The sequence below is a fragment of the Coloeus monedula genome (assembly GCF_965178545.1).
Source record: "Coloeus monedula genome assembly, chromosome: 7".
Lineage (NCBI taxonomy): Eukaryota > Metazoa > Chordata > Aves > Passeriformes > Corvidae > Coloeus > Coloeus monedula.
Genome location: NC_138787.1, coordinates 10,985,164 through 11,008,529, shown reverse-complemented (window position 1 = coordinate 11,008,529; position 23,366 = coordinate 10,985,164). Strand labels below are relative to the sequence as shown.

Below are 23,366 nucleotides of genomic sequence, written 5' to 3'. Positions count from 1 at the left end.
TAGTTTCCCTTTAAGACATCCAAAGTCAAACAAAAAGGTCAAAAAAACTCTCCAGTATTCTTCCCAATAACTGATGTGTTATTTGCAAGTAATTTCATTCTCTGTTTCTATTTTTTATCCTCTAATGCTGCGTTTTCTCTTGGATAGAACCCTGTTTCTAGCTGCAGAGTGTCAGGCAGCAGCACCAGCAGAGATTGCAGGGCCACACATGCAGGACCATTATTTAGGGGGTGGTTTATTATGAGATAAGGAGAGCAGGAAGGAAGTAATTATGGAGACACATGTATGTGTGCTGTTTATTACTTTTTTTCTCATTATCCTGCTTGGAAAGGCATAGATTTTCAGGACTGCCTTTGTCAGGAGGATTCAGGCTTCATCCAGGTCTTCACACACGCACACAAGTTCTATATATTCCTGTACTATTGCTAAGCATGTTTTTGGAGGTGCTGTGAGTGTTTGAGGGTAAAAGTGTGCACATGTTTAGGACTGTGAGTCTGAAAGGCTTTGCATGTTTGGGATAGCTGAAGTGGAAACCAGCTTGTTGTTCAGTTCAGAGTGACATGCCTGACTTGGGACTAGGAGAGGCTGTAATGGTGATATTTCAGGAATCCTGGAACACCAGACCCTTACCTCAGCTCATCCAAGGAACAGTGATTACCTTTTTGGAATGTGGAGCCTTGCAGGAGAATAAAGCTATCCTGGAAGTAAATGCTCCTCTTCTAGATGTAGTTTTGCTGTGCTGGAAAGTCTTCTGGAGGATTTAGTCAAGAACTTTGGAAGGCTTCTGCTTTGACACAGACTGACAGTTTGGTGCTGAGTAATAGCTGACTTCCACTGGGTATTTAGCCTCTTGTAGTGCTGTTTAATATGCTGTTTATTTAAGTGGGAAGTGATGGAGAATTTTTTTTTACAGAAACTATGAACAATTCTCCATTATGTAAGACAATTGAATATGAAATTACACTGATGTTTGCAATGCAAGGTAACTAGGATGAGTTTTACTTACATTAAATATATTTTTGGCTCAGATTTTTTTAAAAAATATTTTATAAAGAAAGTTTTTGAACTGTGAAGATGATTCTGCTGGGGAGAATGAGAGTCTGAAATATTCTGGGTTGCTTTGCAACAGCATGCTAGTGTAGTAATGGTTACTGTGTTATATATATCTGTGCTGGTGACTCATGTTATCAGTTTGAGACAGTTAAGGATGTACAGACCATTAAAGTCTCAGGGCAGGGTTTGGCTGTAACTGCATTATTTTCTTCAAAGGCAGCAATATCAGCCTGAAATACTTGAATTTTCTGAATCTTTTCCCATCCTGAGTGATGTATGCTCCCATGCCTTAGCACCCCCCATCCGAAGTCAAAATTGTATTTATAAAAATGGAGGAGTTATTTAAGTCTATGTTTTGAGTCTTACACTGAATACCCATAAGCATCAGAATATTTCTGTTCTTTAGGATAACAGTTTCTATGGTCTCAATCTGGAATTAGTAATTAATATTTAAAGTTACACTTTTAGCATAAAAGTCACTGTCAGCCTCATGGAAGGCAAGCGTTAGATGAGGGGGGAGAGAGAAGATAATTTTTCATGTTCTAGAAGATCTAAGTATTTACCTCTTCTACCTCATGAGCACTTGGCAATTTAAGAGTCAGTCCAGAAAAATCGTTGTTTCTGAGGCTAAACTGAAGACTGTGAAATGAGAGGTGCTGAAAACCAGGATCTGCATTTTCAGATGGGAATTTCTATGCATGATTACTACCATGCAGAAGAAAGGGCATAAGTTACACAGCTTGGCTTTCACCTTCACCAGTGGTGCTCACATTCAAACATTTCAATTTGCTCTGTGAATTACAGGCTTTAATAAAAGAATGTATGAAGAGGAGGAAATCCTTGAAGCAGCAGAGATTTTCTTGGTAGACCATCAGCTTTTGGCTCTGAATGGTTGTAAATAGCCCAAGAAGTAGGTGCTCATGTCCTTTTGGCCTCCTCAGTAGCTCCTTCCAGTTCCTAATATTTAATTTTTCTGAAGTCAACTTGTATCTGAATTTTTTTTTAATGGTTGTGCTATTTAAATGAGGTATACTCAGATGTAACAATTGTGTATGGAGTGAATGAGCAGGAGGCTTGTTTCTGTCATTATTTTGGTTAGACTTGATCAGTGGAAGTTATAACCATTCATGTGCTTTATTCTGCCACCCAAGCACATTTTGAAGGTGGTGGGAATCCAAAGGCTTCAGTAACTCAGTTTCTGTGGTGCATTAAACTCCTTCTGTAAACTCCAACTATTCCTGTTAGCTGCTCAGTCAGTTTGGTGACAAAGAAAGGGTACATTCATTTATTTTCTGCAGCAGTTGCATTTACATTTTAATAGTAAATAACTGTCCTAAGCATCACCTGATCTGAGCAGTTGCAGTTGATATTGAAATTCAAATCCATTATCTCCCTTGAGATATAGGCTGTGTTGAGGAGAAAATGTAGGCCCTTTCCTTAATGTACCTGAATATTTTACATGTGCTGATATGATTAATTCAGCTCACTGTTCTGCTAATCTTCCTGTACCCCAAGGCTCTGATCCAATAAAGCACTTAAAGACTAGTCTAATTTTAAGCCTGTGGGGGCCTTATCAGTGCCACTGTAATCACTTGAACAGTTTAAGCATGTGTTGAGTGTTTTTCTTGCTGAGGCCTTCTGTTCCTGATTGCCTGGCTGTTAGATTCTTAGTTTCTTTTATCTGTTTAAAAAAAACAAAAAAGTTTTTTAGATAATGTTAACCTGCAGCATCATCTTTTCTGTGAACTAATATAGGCTGCTAACACAGTTTTCATAGAATCACAGAATGCTCTGGGTTGAGAGTGACCTTAAAGATCATCTCATTCCAACCTCCTGCCATGAGGGACACCTTTCACCTTTTGCTAGACCAGGTTGCTCAAAGCTCCATCCAACCTGGCCCTGAACACTTGCAAGGATGGGGCATCCACAGCTTCTCTGGACACTCTGTGTCAGTACCTCACCACCTTCACAGTAAAGAATTTATTCTCAGTATCTAATCTAAACTTGCCCTCTTAACAGCTTGAAACCATTTCCCCTTGTCCTAGCACTACACTCCCTTGTAAAAAGTCCCTCTCCAGCTCTCTTGTAGGCCCCCTTTAGGTACTGGAAAGAGAGTTTATCTCATCTCGGCATGATTTTCTAGCCATTGTTTATAGCTTATCTACTGTCTCTTACTGACTGTTCTTCTGAGAACTGCACTTGAAGCAGGTCTGATTATTTGTCTTAATGCTTTTTGTAATTCTGTTATCATCTCTTCCCCCACCTACTTTCCTTGCCTCGATAATGTATGTTGAGGTTTGGGGTTCTGCCAAGCCTTTCCTTGGAATGACAAATTTTATCCCTCTCTCTGTGTATAGGCTCCAGTCTTTAGACCATTATTGATTTACTTCTGTGCTCCTGTTACCAGCACCATGGGACGAGGATGTCTAGAGCTGAGCGGATTTTGGGGTGCGGGCTGGGCGCCCAGCCAGCGAGTGAGGAGGTGTGGCTGTGTGGGAACACGGCTCTGAGGGGGACACAGTGACGGTGGTGGGGCAGACAGGCAGAAGCCTCAGTTCCTCTGTTTCGGTATCAGTGCTGTGCACAGTCTAAACAGGAACTCGAGGGTGTTCCTCCACTGAGTTGCTCAACCGCGGGCTCAGCTGCGGGTGTAGTGTGTCAATTTCTCCCTGCCAGAATCCTGAAAATGTTGCCTATGTGCAAGTGAACTCTTATTTGTGCCTGGTTGTGATAAATGGAGACATTTTAGGATTTTTTCCTCTTGGAGAAATAAAGCTTAAATTAAGTTTTGTGACTAAATCCATCTTTCTCTGAAAACTTGATTCGCTCTGAAGATGATAGGATTTTGTATTGATTTTAAAAACTGAAAGCTTAGAGTGTTATTTCTGCTACAGAAGGATAAAATTTTCTGTTTCATGTCCTTTCCTCTCTCAGTTATCAAATTTGCATCAGATTTACAGTTTAATACAGAAAACTGCTTATAATCAACAAGGCACTGAGTAGCCTTGGTTCCATGATACAGAAAACTGCTTGGTCTTGTATCATTAGCATTCAACTTCAGACTGCTTTGCTCTTGCCAAACTTGGCTGTGTTGCACTGACAGGTACTGTGTTGTACTAAAGAGAGCTTCATGCATTAATACCAACAAACTAAAAAAGAAACCCAAAACCAACTGGTTGTATTGTTGTATATATGTTTGGTCAGTCAGTATGTTTTTTGCCATGGGTAGCCTTAGGATAGGGAATATGGAAACTATGGAAGGTCTCCTATGCACGTATGTAGCCTGTAGAAGCTGATCTGTGGTGTTAGGAACTGATCATATGAGAGTACCTTGTGATATTGGTTCCTGAGTGAACACTGCTGCATGGGCACTGCTTAATATTCTTTTAATTTGCCTACCATGTGAGCAGGTAAAAGTCTGTAAGAGAACTTCCCCTTTGACCTGTGACTATTAGGGTTTTATGTAACCAGTCTTCTGAGTGTTTCATGTACATGCCCAATATGTAAAGATCAAAACCCAATGCAGCAGAATTTGAGGAGTACATACATTATGTATGTCTAAAAATGCATACAAATATAAAAATTAAATATATATGATTCTGGTGATCAGTGGCTCTATACTTCTCAGTGCTGGAAAACAATTTTCAACATTCCCATGACAAATGGTTCTGCTGCACAGACTTGTCCACATTTATAGCATACTTTGAAGATATTCCAGAATAGCTTATTGTTGATGACTGATTGGGCATGTTAAAAGTGATATTTTTCATGACAGGCTCAGAGATCTGTTTCAGGGACAGAGTGTAAATATTGGTAGGATTTCACTGTTGGTATTGTTTGCAAGATGTGTTGAATTTGTTACCAGCTTAAAATATTTAATGCTAGTAGGTTGCAATAAGTTTGATGGATAAGGTCTCTTAGAACTTATTTTTGTGGTTAAGAAGCCAAAATGAAATACATTTAGGATGGAAACAGGGATCAAATAGCACAATGAGCAGTATTAGCAGTTCTTGCGATTGTTGTTGCCCATATTGTAATATTTAGCAGTTTCTTTTAAAGGCCTGTGTTCTGGAATCAACTGAATAAAGCAGTAAAATAAAGGGTTTTTTGTGAACACTGTATTTATACCCCTTGAAATTAAAAAAGAAAATCTTTAAAATGGACTCCCTCATTTGGAAAATCACAGAAATCAAATAAAAGTAGACATATTTCAGAAGTTATATATATGATTACTAGCAATTCTTCTAACTTTAAAGATAGATTTGACTGATAATAATTTATGTTTAAGGGTCAGCCAAGGTGTACATGCCCATTTTGGGCTGCTGTAGATATCCAGGCTAACTGGTGTACAAGAATCTTTTTAGACAAAGAGGAGTTTGCATCTTGACCTTGTGTGTGGTTCCAAACCATTCTGCTGAGATACCCTGCTGAAGACTCTGGTGTTGCACTGTTGATGCAAACTGCATTGCCAAGTCTGATATCCAGAAGCATCTGGATTATGTTGCTGTGATACTTAAGAGTGGAAAATGTTTCTAAAGGAGACCCAAAGATGCTCTCTTTGCTCATTTTAGATTTGATTTCATCTACCTGTAAATAGGATATCTGAGTAAAGGCAATGTCTCTGCATGGTGTGGTGGAAAACCAGTGATAAAAAATAGGGGATTACTGGGAGGAAATGTGTTGTTGAGATCTTGAATTCTGTTCTTTCACTGGCTGAGATTGCATTTCTAATTATAAACAGAAATGCACACAGAAAAATAAATGTTTACAAATCCTTTGCTCTTTAACACCAGTGCCTTCGCTTACTGACCATGTTTTATGACTGGACAATCTGTGGTTTTGTAGGATGCCGAGAAAAGGACCCCTCTTCACGTTGCATCATTTCTGGGGGATGCAGACATCATTGAGCTTCTCATTTTGTCAGGTAAGGTACAGTCCCTCACTGCTATTAACTGGTAAATCAGCTAATTTTAAAGCTACAAGGAATACCCAACAAACCATACATGAGGGAGTTTTGGACATTGCCTATTTCTGAGTTTCACAGAGCTGGTTGCATTTGTTGCAAGCTTAGAAAATATATGTAAATTTGGTGATACAATCGTAAAACGCATCCTGTGACTGAGCAGAATTAATAAACAAAGTAACTAGCTATTAACCACTTATAAAGCATTCAAACTGACAGTATTTGTGATTCAGAAATTTGCTGTAGTACATATTTGAAATGTGGGTTCACATCCTGGAGTACAAGCCAAGAATTCCTGTTAAGTGAAAATTATGGAATAATAGCAAAAAAATTATAAATTAGTTTAAATGAATTGTAAGTGCTATTTACATTAGAGGCATGTTTCTAAGAGTCAGGAAGTTTATTTGGATATTAGAAACTGTGTAGTAGGAAGTATCTAAACAAAAGAAATCAAAAAAATGTTTCCCAACTGTTGTAGTGACAGAAAACATGTTCAAAATATGTCAGAACAAAGCATAAAGCAGTCATCTCTCAAGAAGCGAGCATAATTCATGGCAGACTCCTGGATGTGCTTGCAGATTTCAAAGGCAGTGTTTTTCTAAGCTGGAGAGCTGTAAGAGTAAAGCTTATGGGGATTTAAGAATGTGGGACTGAAAGGATCCTTATGGTACAAACGTCTCACCCCTTGCAAGCAACCTTGCTACACAATTGGTTTCATGAATTTTTAGACTGCTTCTTCAAATGAATTTAATTTTTTTTTTTTTTTTTTTTTTTTTTTTTTTTTTACTTATTTCAGAATTCTCAGCCCTGTGATTACAAGGCACCTTCTAATTTCCAACCTTGAATCCTAGAATAGTTCAGGCTGGGAGGTATTTCTACAAATGACCTGATCCAGCCTCCTGCTTAGAGCACCAGCCAATTTCAAAGTCAGATCAGGCTGTTGACGGGTGCATGCAGACCACACAAACAAATTTCTTTGGCTCACCAGTCTAGCCAGAGCTGGAGAAGGCAGAAAACGAGAACTCAGTTTGCTGTAGCTATGTGTTTCCTCTGTTCATTTTGGGGGAATTTTGGGTTGCTTAATTGCTTAGTGAGGGTAACTAGTTGGACATACATCACACATCAGATCTTTCTGCTCTACCCCTGATGGCTGCAGAATGGTTGAAATGAGCACTGCTCTGCTGACAGGTTATGCTTGGGTGGGTTTTCAGTGTGCTAAATGCAAACATGATTTTCTTCCTTGGGAGGAAGGAGTTAATAAATTCAACCTGTGCATGTGTTCTTGCAGCTTGTGTTGTTTGTCACATACTGCTGTTCCATTGTGGTGTGAGGAGACTGCAGGAGCAATGTATTTTTTCAAGTTTTGCAAGCAACAGCACAAGTGATTCCTCACTGTCAAAATGTCATCCATGGGCTATAGATTTGTCTGATCAACAGCATAAAATGTAGGTGATGCATCTTGGGGAGTTTTTATATATCCAAGTGAGTGTGAAACACTTATAATGTAGGCTTTTAAAAATTGAACTTTGTGTCAGTGGGACTGTGCTGGGGTTCATTCTGCAGGGACTGTGTGGATCTTTCCCAACTAGCTCAGCATGAGTCAAAATTAATTTAGTGTTTTATATTCTACTTATTCATTGTCCTTTAATATCTGAAGTATCATTACTCATGATGAGCATGAGTACTTGTATCCAAGAGCAGGTTTGGAGGTTTCTGAGCCTTGGAGGAGCAGGTTTATGAGCTGTTATAAGCACCTCTTTGTGACTGTGATCTCTCCATGAACTAGGCTGCAAAGACAAGTGCAGCATCTTCCTTTGCTTCACCTCTTCAGTCAATAAAGTGTGTCATAAAATATTAATCTGAACATAACAATTACATAAGCAGAAAAACTTTGTTGTCTGACTTTAGAATGAGACGGTGTTTTCACAGAGAGAAAGCACACAAATGCTTGCTGTTGGTGTCAAGAAATATTCTTAGCATGAGTAGAAGCTAGGAGAATTTCATTCTGTACAGTGTTCAGGAGAGAAATTAAACTAAATACGCACCTTCTGAGATTTGTGGTCTATAAACTGGTGGTGGCACAAATGAATGTAGTGTCTAATGAATAAAATTTCTGCCCAGGTGGTTAGAGACAGACCAGGAATGGCTTTCTAGGTAGCCAGTGAAATGGAGTCTGCTTGGAATTGATACAGGAGAGAGAGTGCCACATCCCTCAACTGGTGTGAGTCACCATGGCCCATTAAATGTCAGAGCCAGATAGGTTTACACCAGCTCAAAGGTCTGATCCATAATCATATGGTTCAAACTGGGGAAGTGTGCTGTGAGGTTTTGTTTTTCCAGGCTACACAAAAGCAGGGAGCTTTGAGCACTTCTTCACCTCCTTTCTGTCAGAAAGGAGAAGGAGCAGGGTAGCCATCTCACAGAAGGAATCTCTATGATTACACAGTCATGGATGTGCAAGAACAACTGTCTGGGCAAATACAAGCTCCATTCCCATTTGTGCTGGTGCCTCTCTCCATCCTGGGCTTTGTGCTGGTGCCTGAGGGGATCATGTTTAAGCTCAGTCCCTTACCCCTTGTTCCTCACCAAGGCACTTCCCATCTTGGCAATATTACCGTGCTTTACTATTTCAGAAGACTCTGAGCTTCTCTCCAAGAAGTTGTCTTGACATTTTGGTGGGCCTATTGCTGTGTCTTACAGGAGAAATTGGAAAGGTACATGTAAATAATGACATTAATAGGTTAAAGAGTAGAGTTTTCTTCCTCCATTGACTATCCCTAATATTGGAGATATAGACTGTGGAATCTAGAGACGTGGATTTGGCAGATGTGCTGGATGGAAAACTGTACTTTGGTTATGATAAAGAGATGTTAACTTTATTCCTGAAAGCCAGCATCGAGTTGTTTATTTCAGATCTCAAAAGAACAGGGGCAGTTGCAGATTTATTTCCTTTTCTGGCAGAAAAATTTGAGAGTGAAAAATGGCAAAGATTACAAAACAGCCATATTAAAGAAAAGTAGAGTACAGAAGGTTTCCTCTCTGTTGATTTTATCTGTAACATTGTATGTTATGTTGTCTACTTCAGCCTCACAAAGCAAATCCCTACAGCTAAACCTTTCCTTCAGGCTCAGGGGTACAAGCCCTCCCAAGAGCATGGTGGAGAAGGTGAGGTTGAGAAAAGGCTTTACTCTGAAGAACTTTTTTTTTTTAAAGTGGGTATTTTATAGGATGGGTGGGTGCTGTGGCTACCTGAAAGGATTTAGAGTGAAATCTTTAAAGCAACTTATATTTTCAAGGAAAATTGTGCTATGATTGACACAATATACACCAGTTGGAATGTTTAGTAGCCCTCTTTGTCCTTATAGACACACAAATTAATTCATGGAGTATTGTAGGAAGTGCATTGAAACGTGGTTAATGGTCCAGAGTGAAGAGAGGGACACTGAATTTCCGGTTGACTTTGAGGATGTGTTGTGGGATGGTCTTGAAAATTTAAGCTTCTGGAGTTTGTACACAGCTCATTTTAGATGTATGAGCATGTTCTAGAGCACTTAGTCTTTAAAATTGGATTTCTGTGTTACTCTGCTTTCAAAGGGCTGTCCTCAGGGCTGTCACAGGATGGGCCTCCAAATTCCTGGAGTGTAGAGGACACCTTTGAAAACATGAGCATTGCTCTCCCAGTGCCTCTGCTGGATCATCCTTAAAACAACAGATATTTTCTGTCCATGAAGGAGTGCATCAGTGCTGGTGAAGTTTTTTCATTGTCATTAACCACTGCCTGCAAAGAACTGCTGGGAACCTAGGAAGTTGAATTTTGGTGAAGGAAATGGGCAAGAGGAAATGTTTTGAAACATCTCTTCAGAAGACGTGCATCTCAGTAGATGGACAAGAGCAGGTTCTGTAACAGGCAATGGCTGAATTGTGTAGCTCCTGAAAAACAAACAGAAATCACAAACATATTCAACTGATGTACTGCATTAGATACTTAAGAACAATTTCACTGTTTCACATGAAGAGGCACAAGGAGGCAAAGGGATGTGGAAAACAGCTGAGAAAGAAAAGGCTAATAGCATGCTGTGTATTATTTTCTTAATACTGGTCTTGTTTTCCTTTTACTATTTTCTTCAGTTGCTTTCTTGGCAATTATTTTAGTTTCTCAAAGGATAAGTGGATCAGTGAAGGGCATGAATAGCTACTTAGGGAGATACTTCTCTAGGTTTTCTCATCATCTTCGTACTCACTAATGCTGCTGGAGTTGTTAAATACTGAGGAATAATGTTTGTCATGCTTTGCTACTCCACATATTAGCCTTTCTGATTTGTAACCATCTGCTTGTAGGAGTTAGTGAATGGGCAGAGGTAAAACAAAAGAAACCTTAGTTAAGAACATAAGGCAAAACCCCAAGGCAAATACCAAACAAATTTCTCAACCCCAAAAGAGGTATTTGCTGTCAATCACTAGGAACTCACATGAACAGTTTGCATCTTCAAGATAGCTACCAGGCCAAATCAGGATAATGGAAGGTACCTTGAAGTCCTGATGGTGGAGAAGGTTGTTGCTTTCTTTGTCTGTAGAGCCTCACACAGTGCAGGCAAAGGGCAGGATGCTAATGTGTCAGCTATAATGGCCTTCTTACGAAGACAAAAGAAGGCAAAAGCTTCCTTGCTTAGACAGATTAATTAGAAAACTCTTTGAAACTGTGTCTTTTCGAATGAATGTTTTTCCAGAGGGCAGGTTGTACCACCAGGTACCAGGTTCTGAGGTGAGCTTGGAGGATTGCCTCTAATTGTTGCAGTAGTTATGAAAGTGGCTTTGTTTTTCTTCAGCCAAAAAACTGCATCCTGACTTGTGGAAATATGCAAGAACTTGTTTTTTCTATGATTATTTAGCACAATTCCCAATAACCACTGTGATTCACAGGCAAGCATCTTAATATTCCTGAGAATTAGCTCTCAGAAAGTACTGGTGATTCAGAGAGTGGGATTTATTAATTACAGCCTTTTGAATGCACTTAAGTTATGGTGCAAAATGAAGCTTAAGCATCCCTTTGTTCATCAAGTTCAGAGGCTCACCCAGGCTGTGCACATGACACTTGTGCTTCTCTACATTTTTTTCTGCATGTGCCACTCTTCTCAGACTAGTACTGCTACCTGCAAACCTGTAAGGTACAATATTTTCAGGTTAAGCCCTTTTAAAAATTAGTTTCTCTAGTCCTTATCACTAGATTTCCTTCCTGAGGTATCACATCAGTTAAAAGCTTTAATATTTCTTGCAACCAAATCTTTTTGATCACACAAATGTACCGGATCCCTTTTTAAAAAAAAATTTTGCATCTGCAGTCAGCCAGAACCACTACAGTTGTCAAATATTCTTCCTTTATCCTTTTTTCTGGCAAGCCAGCCCAAATCCATCCTCTTGCCCAGCTGCCCTAGTCAGAGCACCTGTTTGCTCTAAACTGCACAGGAGGCAGATGAGTGGTCTCCTTCATCCCTGCTCTTCTGTTGTTTGCTCAGTAACACCCACAGGACTTCATGTAGTAAGTGCCCAGTTTTGTCTCCAACCTGAGCATTTCCTGGTCCTGTTTTCTTGATCCCAGCAGGATTTGCGAAGCAGGGAAGTGGTTATTTTTTTATTGGTCTGCCTGATGGAGCTCAAAACAAGAGATGATTGCTCAGGCTAGTTCCCTTCATTATGTCTGCAGACAGAAGCAGTGCTTTGAGCAAAGGGTGCTTTTCTTCCCCCCAGCTGTATCAGTTGATCTAAAAAAATGCATCTACATAGACACATGTGTACACACATACGTATGTAATTCCCTCCAACAAATCTTGGGTTTTTTGTGTCCTGTAGACAAAGCAATTCCTAATAATAGTCCTATCTATGCGGTTCCTTTCTTTCCAAATCACACTTTATCTGTCTGACGTCTGGAAATGCATTTCCAAGGTGAACATGGTGCCAGGAGAGTCCCAGGGAGCACTGAGAGTACCATGTACTCAGCTCTGGTTCCTAGGAAACAGCTGGGCCAGCCTCTCAGTGTCACACCCAAGGCGTGCATGTAACCTCTGCTGTTTATTTGCAGGCGCTCGTGTTAATGCCAAGGACAATATGTGGCTGACTCCTCTCCATCGAGCAGTTGCTTCAAGAAGTGAAGTGAGTAAGATTTGATCACCCTGCTTTTACCCATAAACAACATGCTGGGGGAAAAGCAAACCCTGGAGAGCTGTGGTAGGTGGCATGGGGATGCGAAGAGGGGAGGTATTTCCTGCATGCAGGGCACTGCAGCTGGAGGCCAGCGTTTACAAGTTACCTATAGCTGCTTTTGAGCCTTCATGTGCTTGATTTCCACCTTGCTTTACATTATCATAGCAAGTCACGGGGAGTAGTGACCAGGACCCACATGGGATAGAGTCCACAGTGGTTTACAGTGCCCGTGTCATCTTCAGCTGGTGAAAAAAGAGGAGTAAATCCCTGTGGATGTGTGCATGCTGTGTGTGTGCCAGAAGGGAGTGGATGTGGATGTAATCCAATATGCATTACCACATAGTTTGTTTTGGTTAATTACATTTCAAGGCATCCGTTAGGTTTTCTGTTAGTGCATTTGATTCATGTGTAAGGGAGGGTTTGCCCATATTTCTTCTGCTTGACAAGTAGAAATCTTCTGGCATCATGTTGTACCCCTTCCATTGCTATCTTAAAAAGGAACAGCAATAACTACCGGGAATGCAGCTTGGGCTTTACTGTGTTTTCAACTGCACCATTATTCTTGGCTTTCCATTGTGGACCTCTCTGTCTACTTTTACCCTCCCAATACTTAGTTAACAGTGAGCCCAACTACAGACCGAATTGGCTGCTGGGGACGAGGGGAGGGATTGTAAAAGAGACAGAGGGTGGCTGTTTTCCAGAGCCTGATGGACTCGAATCACCTCTGTAACACTCCAGCACTTGCCAAGCCTGGAGGCAGGAATCCTGGGCTCGCTTCTGAACTCGGGAATTGTTTGGCTGCTGGCTGAGCTTCCCAGCTGCTGGCATCCACTAAAACCCTCTGAAAGGAATATCTGATAGACTATGAATGCTGTAATGAGGCAAAATACAAAAAGCCATGTTGGAAAACAAAGATCAGACTTAAACCTTAAAAAACAGCCACAGTCTGTCTGATGTGGGAATTGCAGTGTGCTTGGATTTTTTTTTTTTTTTTGATGTGTCAGAGTATATGATTTTTATCGTCACTGACAGTCCTAACAGAAAATATATGTCTTTCTGTGGCTTTGAGTCTCATCTTTAACTCTTTGTCAGCTGAAGCACAATGAGAAAGTGTGCTGGCAGTTCTGGTACCTCTCAGTGAGTGCCCAGGTACATTAGTGAGGCAGCAGGGGAAGGTACCCGCCTTAGATCCCTCTTCATGGTATATTTTATAAACACATACAGCTTTCTTCTCCTGGCCTTTTTTCTTTGTTATTTATACTATAATCTCTGCTTTTGGTAACAATTTGGAAACAGGATTCAGCATTTTTGAGGCTATTTCAGTGCTGCTTTTTACCTTCTTACACAAGTCAACAAATGTGCAGCTTTGATAGTGATAGAAATAGATAGCAGTAGGTGAATTCAGAGTTCCCACTGATAGTAGGAGATGAATTAGTGGTCCAGAAGTTGACCAGTAGGACTCGGTGTAGTTTTGGAAGTTCTTGTGAGCACAGTTGTTTTAGAATAATCAACGACAAATTTTAAGTTTTATTACCAATCTTTTACTACGAAGATTTCACAGGATTCAGAAGTTATCTCCTTGACCCCTTTTGTATGTTGATTAAAAGAATGAACACTTCTTTACTTATGTCTTAATGATTTTTCAGGGGCTTTAGGGATTTAAATGTTTGTTTACAAATCAGCAACCCTTAGTGTGTCTACATAGGATTGTTAATGGATTTATCAGCTTCCAGCCTTGAACAGTTTGAAAAAGAGATTTCACGGTGATAATTTTGGATAGCTGGAGACACTGACTGCAGAGGCTTACACCACAGCTGAGCACTACATGCATATGGAGAAACTATTAATTAAAGGGGAAAGCTCATGCTCTCAAAAAACAGAATTAAAACTTTTCCATAAGGACTTTAACTTTTGATCCCAAATGTGATAGAGCAGCAGACTGCAGATGTAAACAAAAATGTGTAGAAGTTTTTCTTTTAAAGTCTTTTCAGCTTAGGTTATTTAGTCTGTATTATTTGCTTCTAAAAATTCTCCTTTTAGCTTATTCTTTCTTTCACTAAGAGTGCATGAATTTTCCTGCTGACTTCATGTCCCATCTGGGTAGGTCTCCAGTGAATTACATTTAAATGGCTCTTAAAATAGTAGGCGTGTAATTTAAAATCCAAAATCCTATTGAGACATCAACAGTCATAAATCATTATTGGTGCTGTAAGAGATGCAGTGTCACTCACTGAACAAATCTGTTAAGAGGGCAGTTTGTGAGATGGCTGTAGAAAATGAAATTGCTGAGATCAGTTGAGGACAAAGACATAAAACTCCTAGTAATGTATGTAGTGTTGGTACAGACTGCAGGCACTCTCCTGGGCCATTCTAGATATAGAAGTACTATTTAAATGTACTGTATGTATTTGTTATTCATTAATCAAATTTTGGCTGGGCTTAACAGAAAACTTTTCAGTTTATGGAAAAAGAATAAGGTACTGTGTAGGACTAGGGCTCTCCCACATACCAGATGTGAGTTGTATTTATCAGACAAGGCTGCCTGAATGCTACTGTGTCCCAGAAGTTCCTCTGTACTTTGTTTGTTTGTGGGGGGGAAAAGGAAGAAGAAAAGAAATGCAATTTTGAGAAAAAAATGTGGTTTTTATCTGACTTGCTTAATGGCAGATGCATGAGTAGAAGCAGAAATTAACAGATTGTGAATTCTCCAGCAAGAGAGACTCTCAAGAGAGAAGAGTACATTTTCTCACTGGGAAATATTTACTTTTTACCAACAAAATTAACCTTAAAAGATGTTGTTTGGTCTCAGGCTGACAGAATGGATATTGCAGTCAAGACCGCTGGCCTATGCTTAGCCCTTGGGGAGGACAGGAATGCTAATGCTATGCTGGGGACACCAGCATTCTCATGTTTTTGCAAAGCTAAAATTTTCTTTTCACACATCTTTTTTATTTTTTTCCTTTTTCCTGTTTATAAATAAAATGTGGAGCACTTTGCTGTTATTGTCACTACAAAATGACATGCTTTCATTTTGTAAATGATTCGTGTAGCAGTCTGCATTGGGTTTGTGTGGCAAGGGTATGGTAGTGGGGGTGTCTTCTATGAGAAACAGCCCGAAGCTTCTCCACGTCCGACAGAGCCAGTGCCAGGCAGCTCCAGGACTGTCCCGCTGCTGGCCAAGGCTGAGTGCATCAGTGGTGGTAGTAATGGCTCAGGTGAGTTCATGTCTTCGCTGAGAGCACAGCTATGAGGTACTGAAGGTTAAGCAGCCAAACAGGATGGGCTCTCTGCATAGGCAGCTTAGGACATCCTCAAATCCACCTGGGAAATTCTGACGGTGAGGCCAGTGCTCCCAGTGACGGCAGAGGTGATGTGTGCTGGGGCACTGGAATTGACAGTACCATTCCAGGGGCCTGGGAGGTGGTTTGGATGGATGTTGTTGTCTGTGCCTCCTCCTGGCCCCTGTGCTGTGCGTAGGCATCACACACAGTTGGCGTGGCTGAGGCGTCGGGAGCGGGGCCGTGCAGTCACCCAGCTGCTGGGTGATGGCTGTGCTGCCATTGCAGGAAGCCGTGCAGGTGCTCATCAAGCACTCGGCCGATGTCAATGCCCGGGACAAGAACTGGCAGACCCCACTGCACGTGGCGGCCGCCAACAAGGCGGTGAAGTGCGCGGAGATCCTCATCCCCCTGCTGAGCAGCGTCAACGTGTCCGACCGCGGCGGGCGCACGGCCCTGCACCACGCCGCCCTCAATGGCCACATCGAGGTGAGCGCGGCGAGCCGCACCCAGCGCTGCTTGGCGGCTTTGGGGTCTCATTTCGTGCTCCTGACCTGCCCTGGCTGGCTCTGGACTGAGCCCCATGAACCTGACCCCCAGGGTTCCCGTCACTTGGCTGCTTCCCAAACTGTGGGACAGGTTCCCCACCCACTTGCAGTGGCAGTGGCTGGAAGGTACCTGTGTAGAGCCAGTGTGCAAGTGAGGTGTGCGAGCACTCCTGGAGAGCTGGCTGTGCCACCACTTCCAGCAGCTCTGGGTGTCCTTGGCTCTTTGGAGCTGGACTGCCTGTGAAACTAACACTGGCAGAATGGAAAGAAAGGAAAACTGGGGGATTCATTCCATACTGAAGAAACATGCAGCTGTGTGAGATCCAGTCACTCTGCTTTTCTAATTGGTCTTACAGAAAATGTGCTTCTGTTTTTCCCTACTTATACAAGCAGACCATTCTAGTATTATTATTTAACTATATGAAAAAACTTCTGTAAATAAAGCCCCTAGTTTTTTGCCTCCTAGGTTTTACTAGTCTTCAGATCTGGATTTAAGGATCCTCATTTACCCATTCCATGCCTGAAGATCTAGATATGGAATAAAACCTCTTAGACTGAAACAGTAAGCCCCTGCGAACAAAAGTTGATTGGTCATACTGTAATTAAAAGAAGAAGGAGGAATGGTAGTTCCTGTAAAATGGTGATGGTGTTTGGCCTTTAAAATACTGCACGGTAGGAAAGAGATAGAAATGCCTGTGTCTAACTGTCATAATCTAAATCTTTTGGATAGAGAATATCAGAAATGAGAATTTAATATATGCTGTTATTAGCTGATCTTTCTGGCAAAACAGTGTGTGAGAGGAAGACAGTTATCTAGCTCTGGAATTTAGGATTTTAGAACGTTTTGCCGAAAAAGTGGCTGTGATTTTCTTTTTTTTTTTTTTCCCTTATTTTTCTTGCATTTAATGTTGGATGATTGGCAGCGGGGAAAGCAGCTTTTCAGCTCTTAGCTGTGCTGTGGCCAGCAAGTACAGGAAGCAGCCTGGTGCACTCCACACTGCTGTGGGCACATGGGAACTTAATGAAAATCACTGTGGTGTGGCAAGAAAGACACTCCATGTGGAAAGATCAAGAAGATCTTAGGGTTTGTTGTGATACGGTCTGGAAGAATCTTGTCCCAGCCCACAAAAACCAGCTTAAATTTGTCTTATCAGTAAAACTAAGAGTGGAGTTTCACTTTCAGCCCCGTTTCTCTTCCAGGTAGTTTGCCAAGCTGAATTTGAAGCACATTGCAGTAGCAGAGCCCTGCAGGCTGTCAGACCCTCTGTGGACACAGAACTTGTCCTGGTTACTTGTGACTGTCACCAGTCTATGTCATGAATGCACAGGGCTTTGAACAGTATTGGTGTCATTCACAAATCTATCACTCAAATGCAGCATTTTGTGATCCCAGCTTTATTGCAAGATTGATTTCTTATAAACCTTTGAGTGTTTGGCCTGGAGAGTTGGTTTACCTGCTGTTGTTACTTCTAGATGGTGAACTTGCTCTTAGCCAAGGGGGCGAACATCAATGCTTTTGACAAAAAGGACAGAAGAGCTCTTCACTGGGCAGCGTACATGGGTAAGGCTTGGGCTGCTGCTCCTTCTTTTCAATTTCCTATTCACAATCAGATAGCATGTCTTAAAATGGACAAGAACAGACCTGGCCATGGAAAGAGAGTGTTGCAATTACCGTGAAGAAGGAAGGGTTCAGCTGATCTAAATAAACACTGTCCATTTATGGGTTTTCAGCTAGGGAGATCTCAGCTGTGATTTCCTTTTTAAGACAGTTAATTGTGGGCTTCTTGTGTTGCTTTTTCATTTTGGTCTTTTTATCCTGACTCTTAAGTCAAGCCTGAACTTATATTTGTGCTAGAAAAAACCCAGGTTTTATTTGTTTCAGTTTTTTCTAAAAAGTACTTTCAGTGAAATGTAGGTAACTGTTATAATAAATATTGCTGTTTATTGAAATTTTTAAGTAGCTAAGTTATGATGTTCTTAGGAAATGCACAATAGGCACTTTCTTCCTGTTAGGAGCAAATTGTCACCTTGTATTTCAGAGTGGACAAGAGCAACCAAATGTCTGTTCGAAAAATCTGCAGTGTTACCAAATCAGTTTGCCTTATCATTCCTTTCAAGTTAAAGGCAAGCTTCTTACACTGGGACATTATAATTTAAAAATACAAGGTTGCCTGTTATAGTGGTCATTCTTGTTCAAGAGCTTTTGTTGGCCAAGCTGTATATTTCAGATTACAATTTGTGGAGAGTTGTGTGCCCTCAGCCAGGAACTCTTTCATTTGACCTGTCAGAAATCTTGATTTTAGTCCTGGCACTTTTGGAAATGAGATAATAGGAGATTTCAAACTGTGAGAAAAGCATATTGTGTGGTTTTTTGATATACACAGACAGATGGAAAGGCTCTTGCCAACAACTGTGATGTGGCTTTTGAGCTAACGAGCTTTGAACTTCACTCTCTAGATTTGAAGGGCTCTTACATTGTGCTGCGCAATTCCACGCCTCTTTTCCACTTAAATATTTTCAGAAATTCATTATGTACTTTTAAAAGTATTTAGATAACATCTAAGGCCTTAATTAGCAATGGAGTCTGTGGTGCAATTTAGACAGAAGTTAGATAATGAGATGGGAGCTGTAAACCCTCACAGAGTTTCTTGAATATTTAATTATTTTTGGACTCTAATTATCATTGGACACTTTGTACATATGGTGTCCTAGGTCCTGCACATGACCAGAGCTGCCCCTTGTCATGCAAGTGCTCTGCAACTCAGATGGAGCATAACTTTGCATGGTGTTTGACAAAATAAATGATTAATTCTAAGACAGTTCTGTCTCAGCATGAAGCAATAAGACTATTCCTCTTCATTTTATCATACATTAAGGTTATTTTTTATCTCTAAAAAACCCAAGAAGTGTTAGTAGTTGTGTCTGCAGGTGACATCTATAGGATGCTGTTTTGGGAGACTTGTATTGCCATGCTCCTAAGCTCACTGTATCACAATCCTCTGTAAGAGCAAGAATAAAACACCAACTCTTAGCTTTAGAGCAACAAATGGAAAAGAGGTGTGGTTTTGTTCTTTTGGCAACTGAAAAATCAATTCAGTAAAAAGAAATTTGACGCATTTGGAGAAGGTGAATGCATGGATTTCTTCACAAGGCCTTGGAGCTAGGATTAGAAACATTTATGAAAATGCTTTTTCTTCCATTGGAAAACTGTGGGAGCATTTTGAAACAGCAGTGAAAGGGCAGTGTGGTAGCAAGAAAGCAGTAATTTGGGAGAAGTGATGCTGTAGGATGGTTTACTCACTGATAACTATCTTTTGTCTTTTGAAGGTCACCTGGAAGTTGTTGCCTTACTGATTAATCATGGTGCAGAAGTGACTTGTAAAGACAAGAAGGGTTACACCCCACTTCATGCAGCTGCATCCAATGGGCAGATTAACATTGTGAAACAACTCCTTAACCTGGGGGTGGAGGTAATGTGGTAATATGCACTTTGTTTCTCTCTATTTAGAGATAGTATTTTCTTCTTTCTTATGGATGCTGCTAAAGACAGTGGAAGAGCTTCTAAAGAAAAGGAGTCCCATTTTCCAGACCACCTCATGCTTCTTGTAGTTTATTGGTTCAAGAGCCAGGAAACACTCTGTATTAAGGAAAGTCTGATATGGACAGTAAATTCCAGGCCACCTTGCTGAAGGAATCAGGTGATATATCCTGTTCCTGCAGAAGAAGAGGGAGTAACGAAATTTTCCTTGAGTCAGCATTTCCTTTGATATGATGAATGGTTGTTCTCAACATGTACACTGCATGCTTTACTAAACAGCAGTTCAGGCTGTTTCAGTTTACAGACCTGTACTTCCTCTGTAGCTGATGGATTGTTTTCACTCTGGAAAATAAATTTTCTTCAGGGCATGGACTTCTTGTTATTGTCAACTCCTCAAAGCAGTGGTGAGATGACCAGAGGAGCCTAATCAGACAGTTAATCAGAGATGTCAGATAAAGCCATTGCTATTGCCATAGCATTTTCAGCTGACTTGACCTACCAAAAAATTGTCAGAAGTTCATGTTCACAGGTTGTTGGCTGTGAAGTTGAAGGGGAATGGCTGTTTCCTGTTATTAGCAATGCTATCCTAATAACTCCCTTTAAGTTCCACATTCACCACCACTGGGGATATGATCTTGAGAGGCCTGTATTTCATGGAAGGTTGTTCATGCCATTCCCGAGTCTTTTGTACAATCTGTCTGGTCCTACTTTATAGAACAGCAGTTGCATACTAGGTTGGTCATCAAGAAGTAACATAATCTTAATTACATCTTTATAATACTGAGCAACTGAAAGTGGTTTCTTATTGAAGTGTGTCTGTGTACTTTCACATTGCCCTCACTCAGACACCTTCACCTGGTTCTGTTCACAAAAACTCAATACTCACTGCTGTAATTTTTTTAAAGATAAAGATTGTGAGCTTTTTATTCATCCTGCTTTTCCACTTACATGGAAAAGCTTTCCAGCTTGTTAGGACTTTTGTCATCATTATCATCATTATGTAGTCCTGCTATCAGCTTTAAGCTTCACACTGGTTTTAGAAATTGTCAGTAGGATAAAAAGTTAATAATAGGAAAGGCAAAGCATTCTAAGCTGTCTGGGAGTATAATTTGTCGATGAAATGTGCTGGTGAGAACTATGCCCTATGACAGTTCAGGCCTCCAGCTATTTCCATTTGCAGTGTGTGATGCATTACGTAAAATGCTAAGCTGATGTCTGTAATTTTAACTATGTCTCCTTGTCTCATTTTAGATTGATGAGATGAACATCTACGGAAATACTGCACTTCACATTGCCTGTTACAATGGTCAGGATTCTGTTGTTAATGAGCTGATTGACTATGGTGCTAATGTAAATCAGCCTAATAACAATGGATTCACCCCCTTGCATTTTGCTGCTGCCTCCACTCATGGAGCACTGTGTCTTGAACTACTAGTGAATAATGGGGCAGATGTTAATATTCAGGTAAAACTTGAATTCCAGCTTTACAGTTTTTCTTTATCCTATTTTGCATATCTCAGGAGGAAGCTGTAATAACAAATACAGCATGGCTTTAAATCCTTGATGGAATTAGAGTGATGCTGAGAATGTTGATCATGAAACTGTTTGGGTGAGATTACATCCCAGCAGAGGAGCTCTCAGTGCCTTGATAAAGACAGCTGTAAACTCCAGGCCAGCCACTTTCATGAAGGCACGAATCAGTACTAAAATATAGTCCCAGGAGCTCTGTCAAAATGTTGTCTCAGGGAATGGTGCTAAGTCAAGGAACTATTCCTTTTTAGTATTTTTCTTCCCCCTATAATATGGATATAATTAAACCTGATTCCAAAAAGTTGCCTTTCCCAGGAATAAAACTGAAGGTTACTGGTTGCCTGCTTTAGAGCCCAAGATTACAAAGTCTAATTGTGCTTAGGATGTCTGAATATTCTTGAGGCACAACTGATACATCTTGATGAAGCTGAAAGGGACTTGCTGTTGTCCAACAGAGGGTACTGGTATAAGTATCAGAAGACTTGAGGTCTTCTGACCTCATATAAGGTTTTGACTACTTTATTTAAAATTCCCATCTGTGAAACTGGCATTTAACTTCCAGCATTTAACACCTCTGGCAAGTCCCTTGAGATCAGTGAATAGTCAGTGCACTATTTTAACTCAGAATTATTAAGAAGAAGTTAGGGATTGTGCTTGCCAATGAAGGTGAAACCCCATGCCAATAAACATGAAGTGATGTGAGTAGAGAGGCTGGTACCACTCCTGTGCTGTTTTCTCATTGCTCAGCTTTCCTTGTCTCAGTTTCTTTCTCTAAATCTCAAAACATTGTTCTGTACTCATTGTACCTTTGATTTCATAAGCCTTCACATGCTGAACCACTGGTCTGTTTCATTTCTGTCAGAGTAAGGATGGAAAGAGCCCCCTGCACATGACAGCTGTCCATGGGAGGTTCACGCGGTCGCAGACCCTCATCCAGAACGGTGAGTTTCTCTGCCTCTGGAATGGCTCTCCAAGAGATCAGGCATGTCCACTGTTGCAATTTTCAGTTGTTCTGACCCAGAGGGCAGCTCCATGAACTTCTGGCCTTGAGCTGCACTGACAGCTTTCATTGCATCTTGTCATCACAAGCTGAGATTTTGGTTGTTAACAAAATTCCATAATCTTCCAGCTGACAGTGGCCTGGATGATCTGTTCAGATCCTTAACCTGAAAACAAGAGTTCAGAGGAGTATTTAGGTCTTTTTTCTGCTGAGAAGAATGCATAATTTTCTAGTTGTCCTCCTTTGGGAGCCCTGGTGTTCTTAGAGCTCAAAACATTTTTTTTTACTCTGCACTCAGCAGCTGCACTTTTCTCACCTCTCATAGCTCATCCCTCACCACTGTCTTCATGAAGTGTTGAGCATGTACTCAGGAGGGAGGAGCAGCCTGCCTTGTTTGTTCTGGCATAGCCAGGATTCCTGATTATCAGTCATTTTTCAGGCATCTTTTTTGTCCAAGAGTACTGTAGCATATAGCAATTATTCTTGTTGGAGATCTGGGAAAGGCCTGTTTCTGAATGACAGAGGTTGCTATTACTGATTCTTTACTTGAGGTTCCCAGTTTGGGCCACTACATGAGACAGGATGGTCTGGGCTTTGTTCATTGGTTGGGGCTTTTTTTTGGTTTTCCAAAATCCCAGACTTGGAACTGAAGTGTCAAATATTGAAGATGGCTGAGCAATTGTGCTTTAGGTGTAATGACACATTTAAACAAGATTGTGTTTAAAAATGGAGGTCTCCAGTACATTATGCTTCTTTCAGGTCATCATGCAAATTGTTGTCATCTCTCTCCTGGGATAAATAAAATAGTAATAATAAAAGGGAGTTGGGGCAAAATGCAAGAAACTGTGCTTTACTGAAATTTTTAGTTGTTTAGTGTAGTATGCTCAGACTTAGAGCCATTGTTTGCTCGCTGTTGGATTTGTGTGTGAAAGGACTGGCAGTTCTTCATCTGTCCTTCACGCCTCTCTACTCTGCTTCCACTTACTTGGGTTTCACTTCTTTCTTCGTTTTCTGCCCCTGTAATTTTAGTATTGTACACAGATGTCACTGCAAGTGACTTTATACCTTACTGCCATGGGATCTTGTGGAAGAGAGAAATGTCAATGATTTAAATAAATGGAGTTTCATTCTGCAGTACTTAATGAGTTGGTTAACGATGTCTCAATTTCTGGTTGCTGTCTCTAGCAACCTGTAGAGGAAGAATGGATTACCTTAAAATTGGAAAACTGCAAATGTGATACCTTTCTTTAAAAACTGG

The 23,366-nt window shown here is 40.7% G+C and overlaps 1 protein-coding gene across 1 annotated transcript in view; it reads left to right on the top strand.

Annotated features, from left to right (window-relative positions):
• ANKRD44 (ankyrin repeat domain 44) overlaps window positions 1-23,366 on the top strand; it is a gene marked incomplete at its 3' end in the record, with an annotated part of 125,673 nt that overhangs the window by 62,425 nt on the left and 39,882 nt on the right. Inside the window, exons 3-9 of the mRNA XM_082285101.1 lie at window positions 5,899-5,977; window positions 12,093-12,163; window positions 15,781-15,981; window positions 17,514-17,601; window positions 19,368-19,510; window positions 20,830-21,042; window positions 21,971-22,049. Coding sequence (XP_082141227.1) covers window positions 5,899-5,977; window positions 12,093-12,163; window positions 15,781-15,981; window positions 17,514-17,601; window positions 19,368-19,510; window positions 20,830-21,042; window positions 21,971-22,049 — 874 coding nt within the window. The remainder of the gene's footprint in view (window positions 1-5,898; window positions 5,978-12,092; window positions 12,164-15,780; window positions 15,982-17,513; window positions 17,602-19,367; window positions 19,511-20,829; window positions 21,043-21,970; window positions 22,050-23,366) is intronic.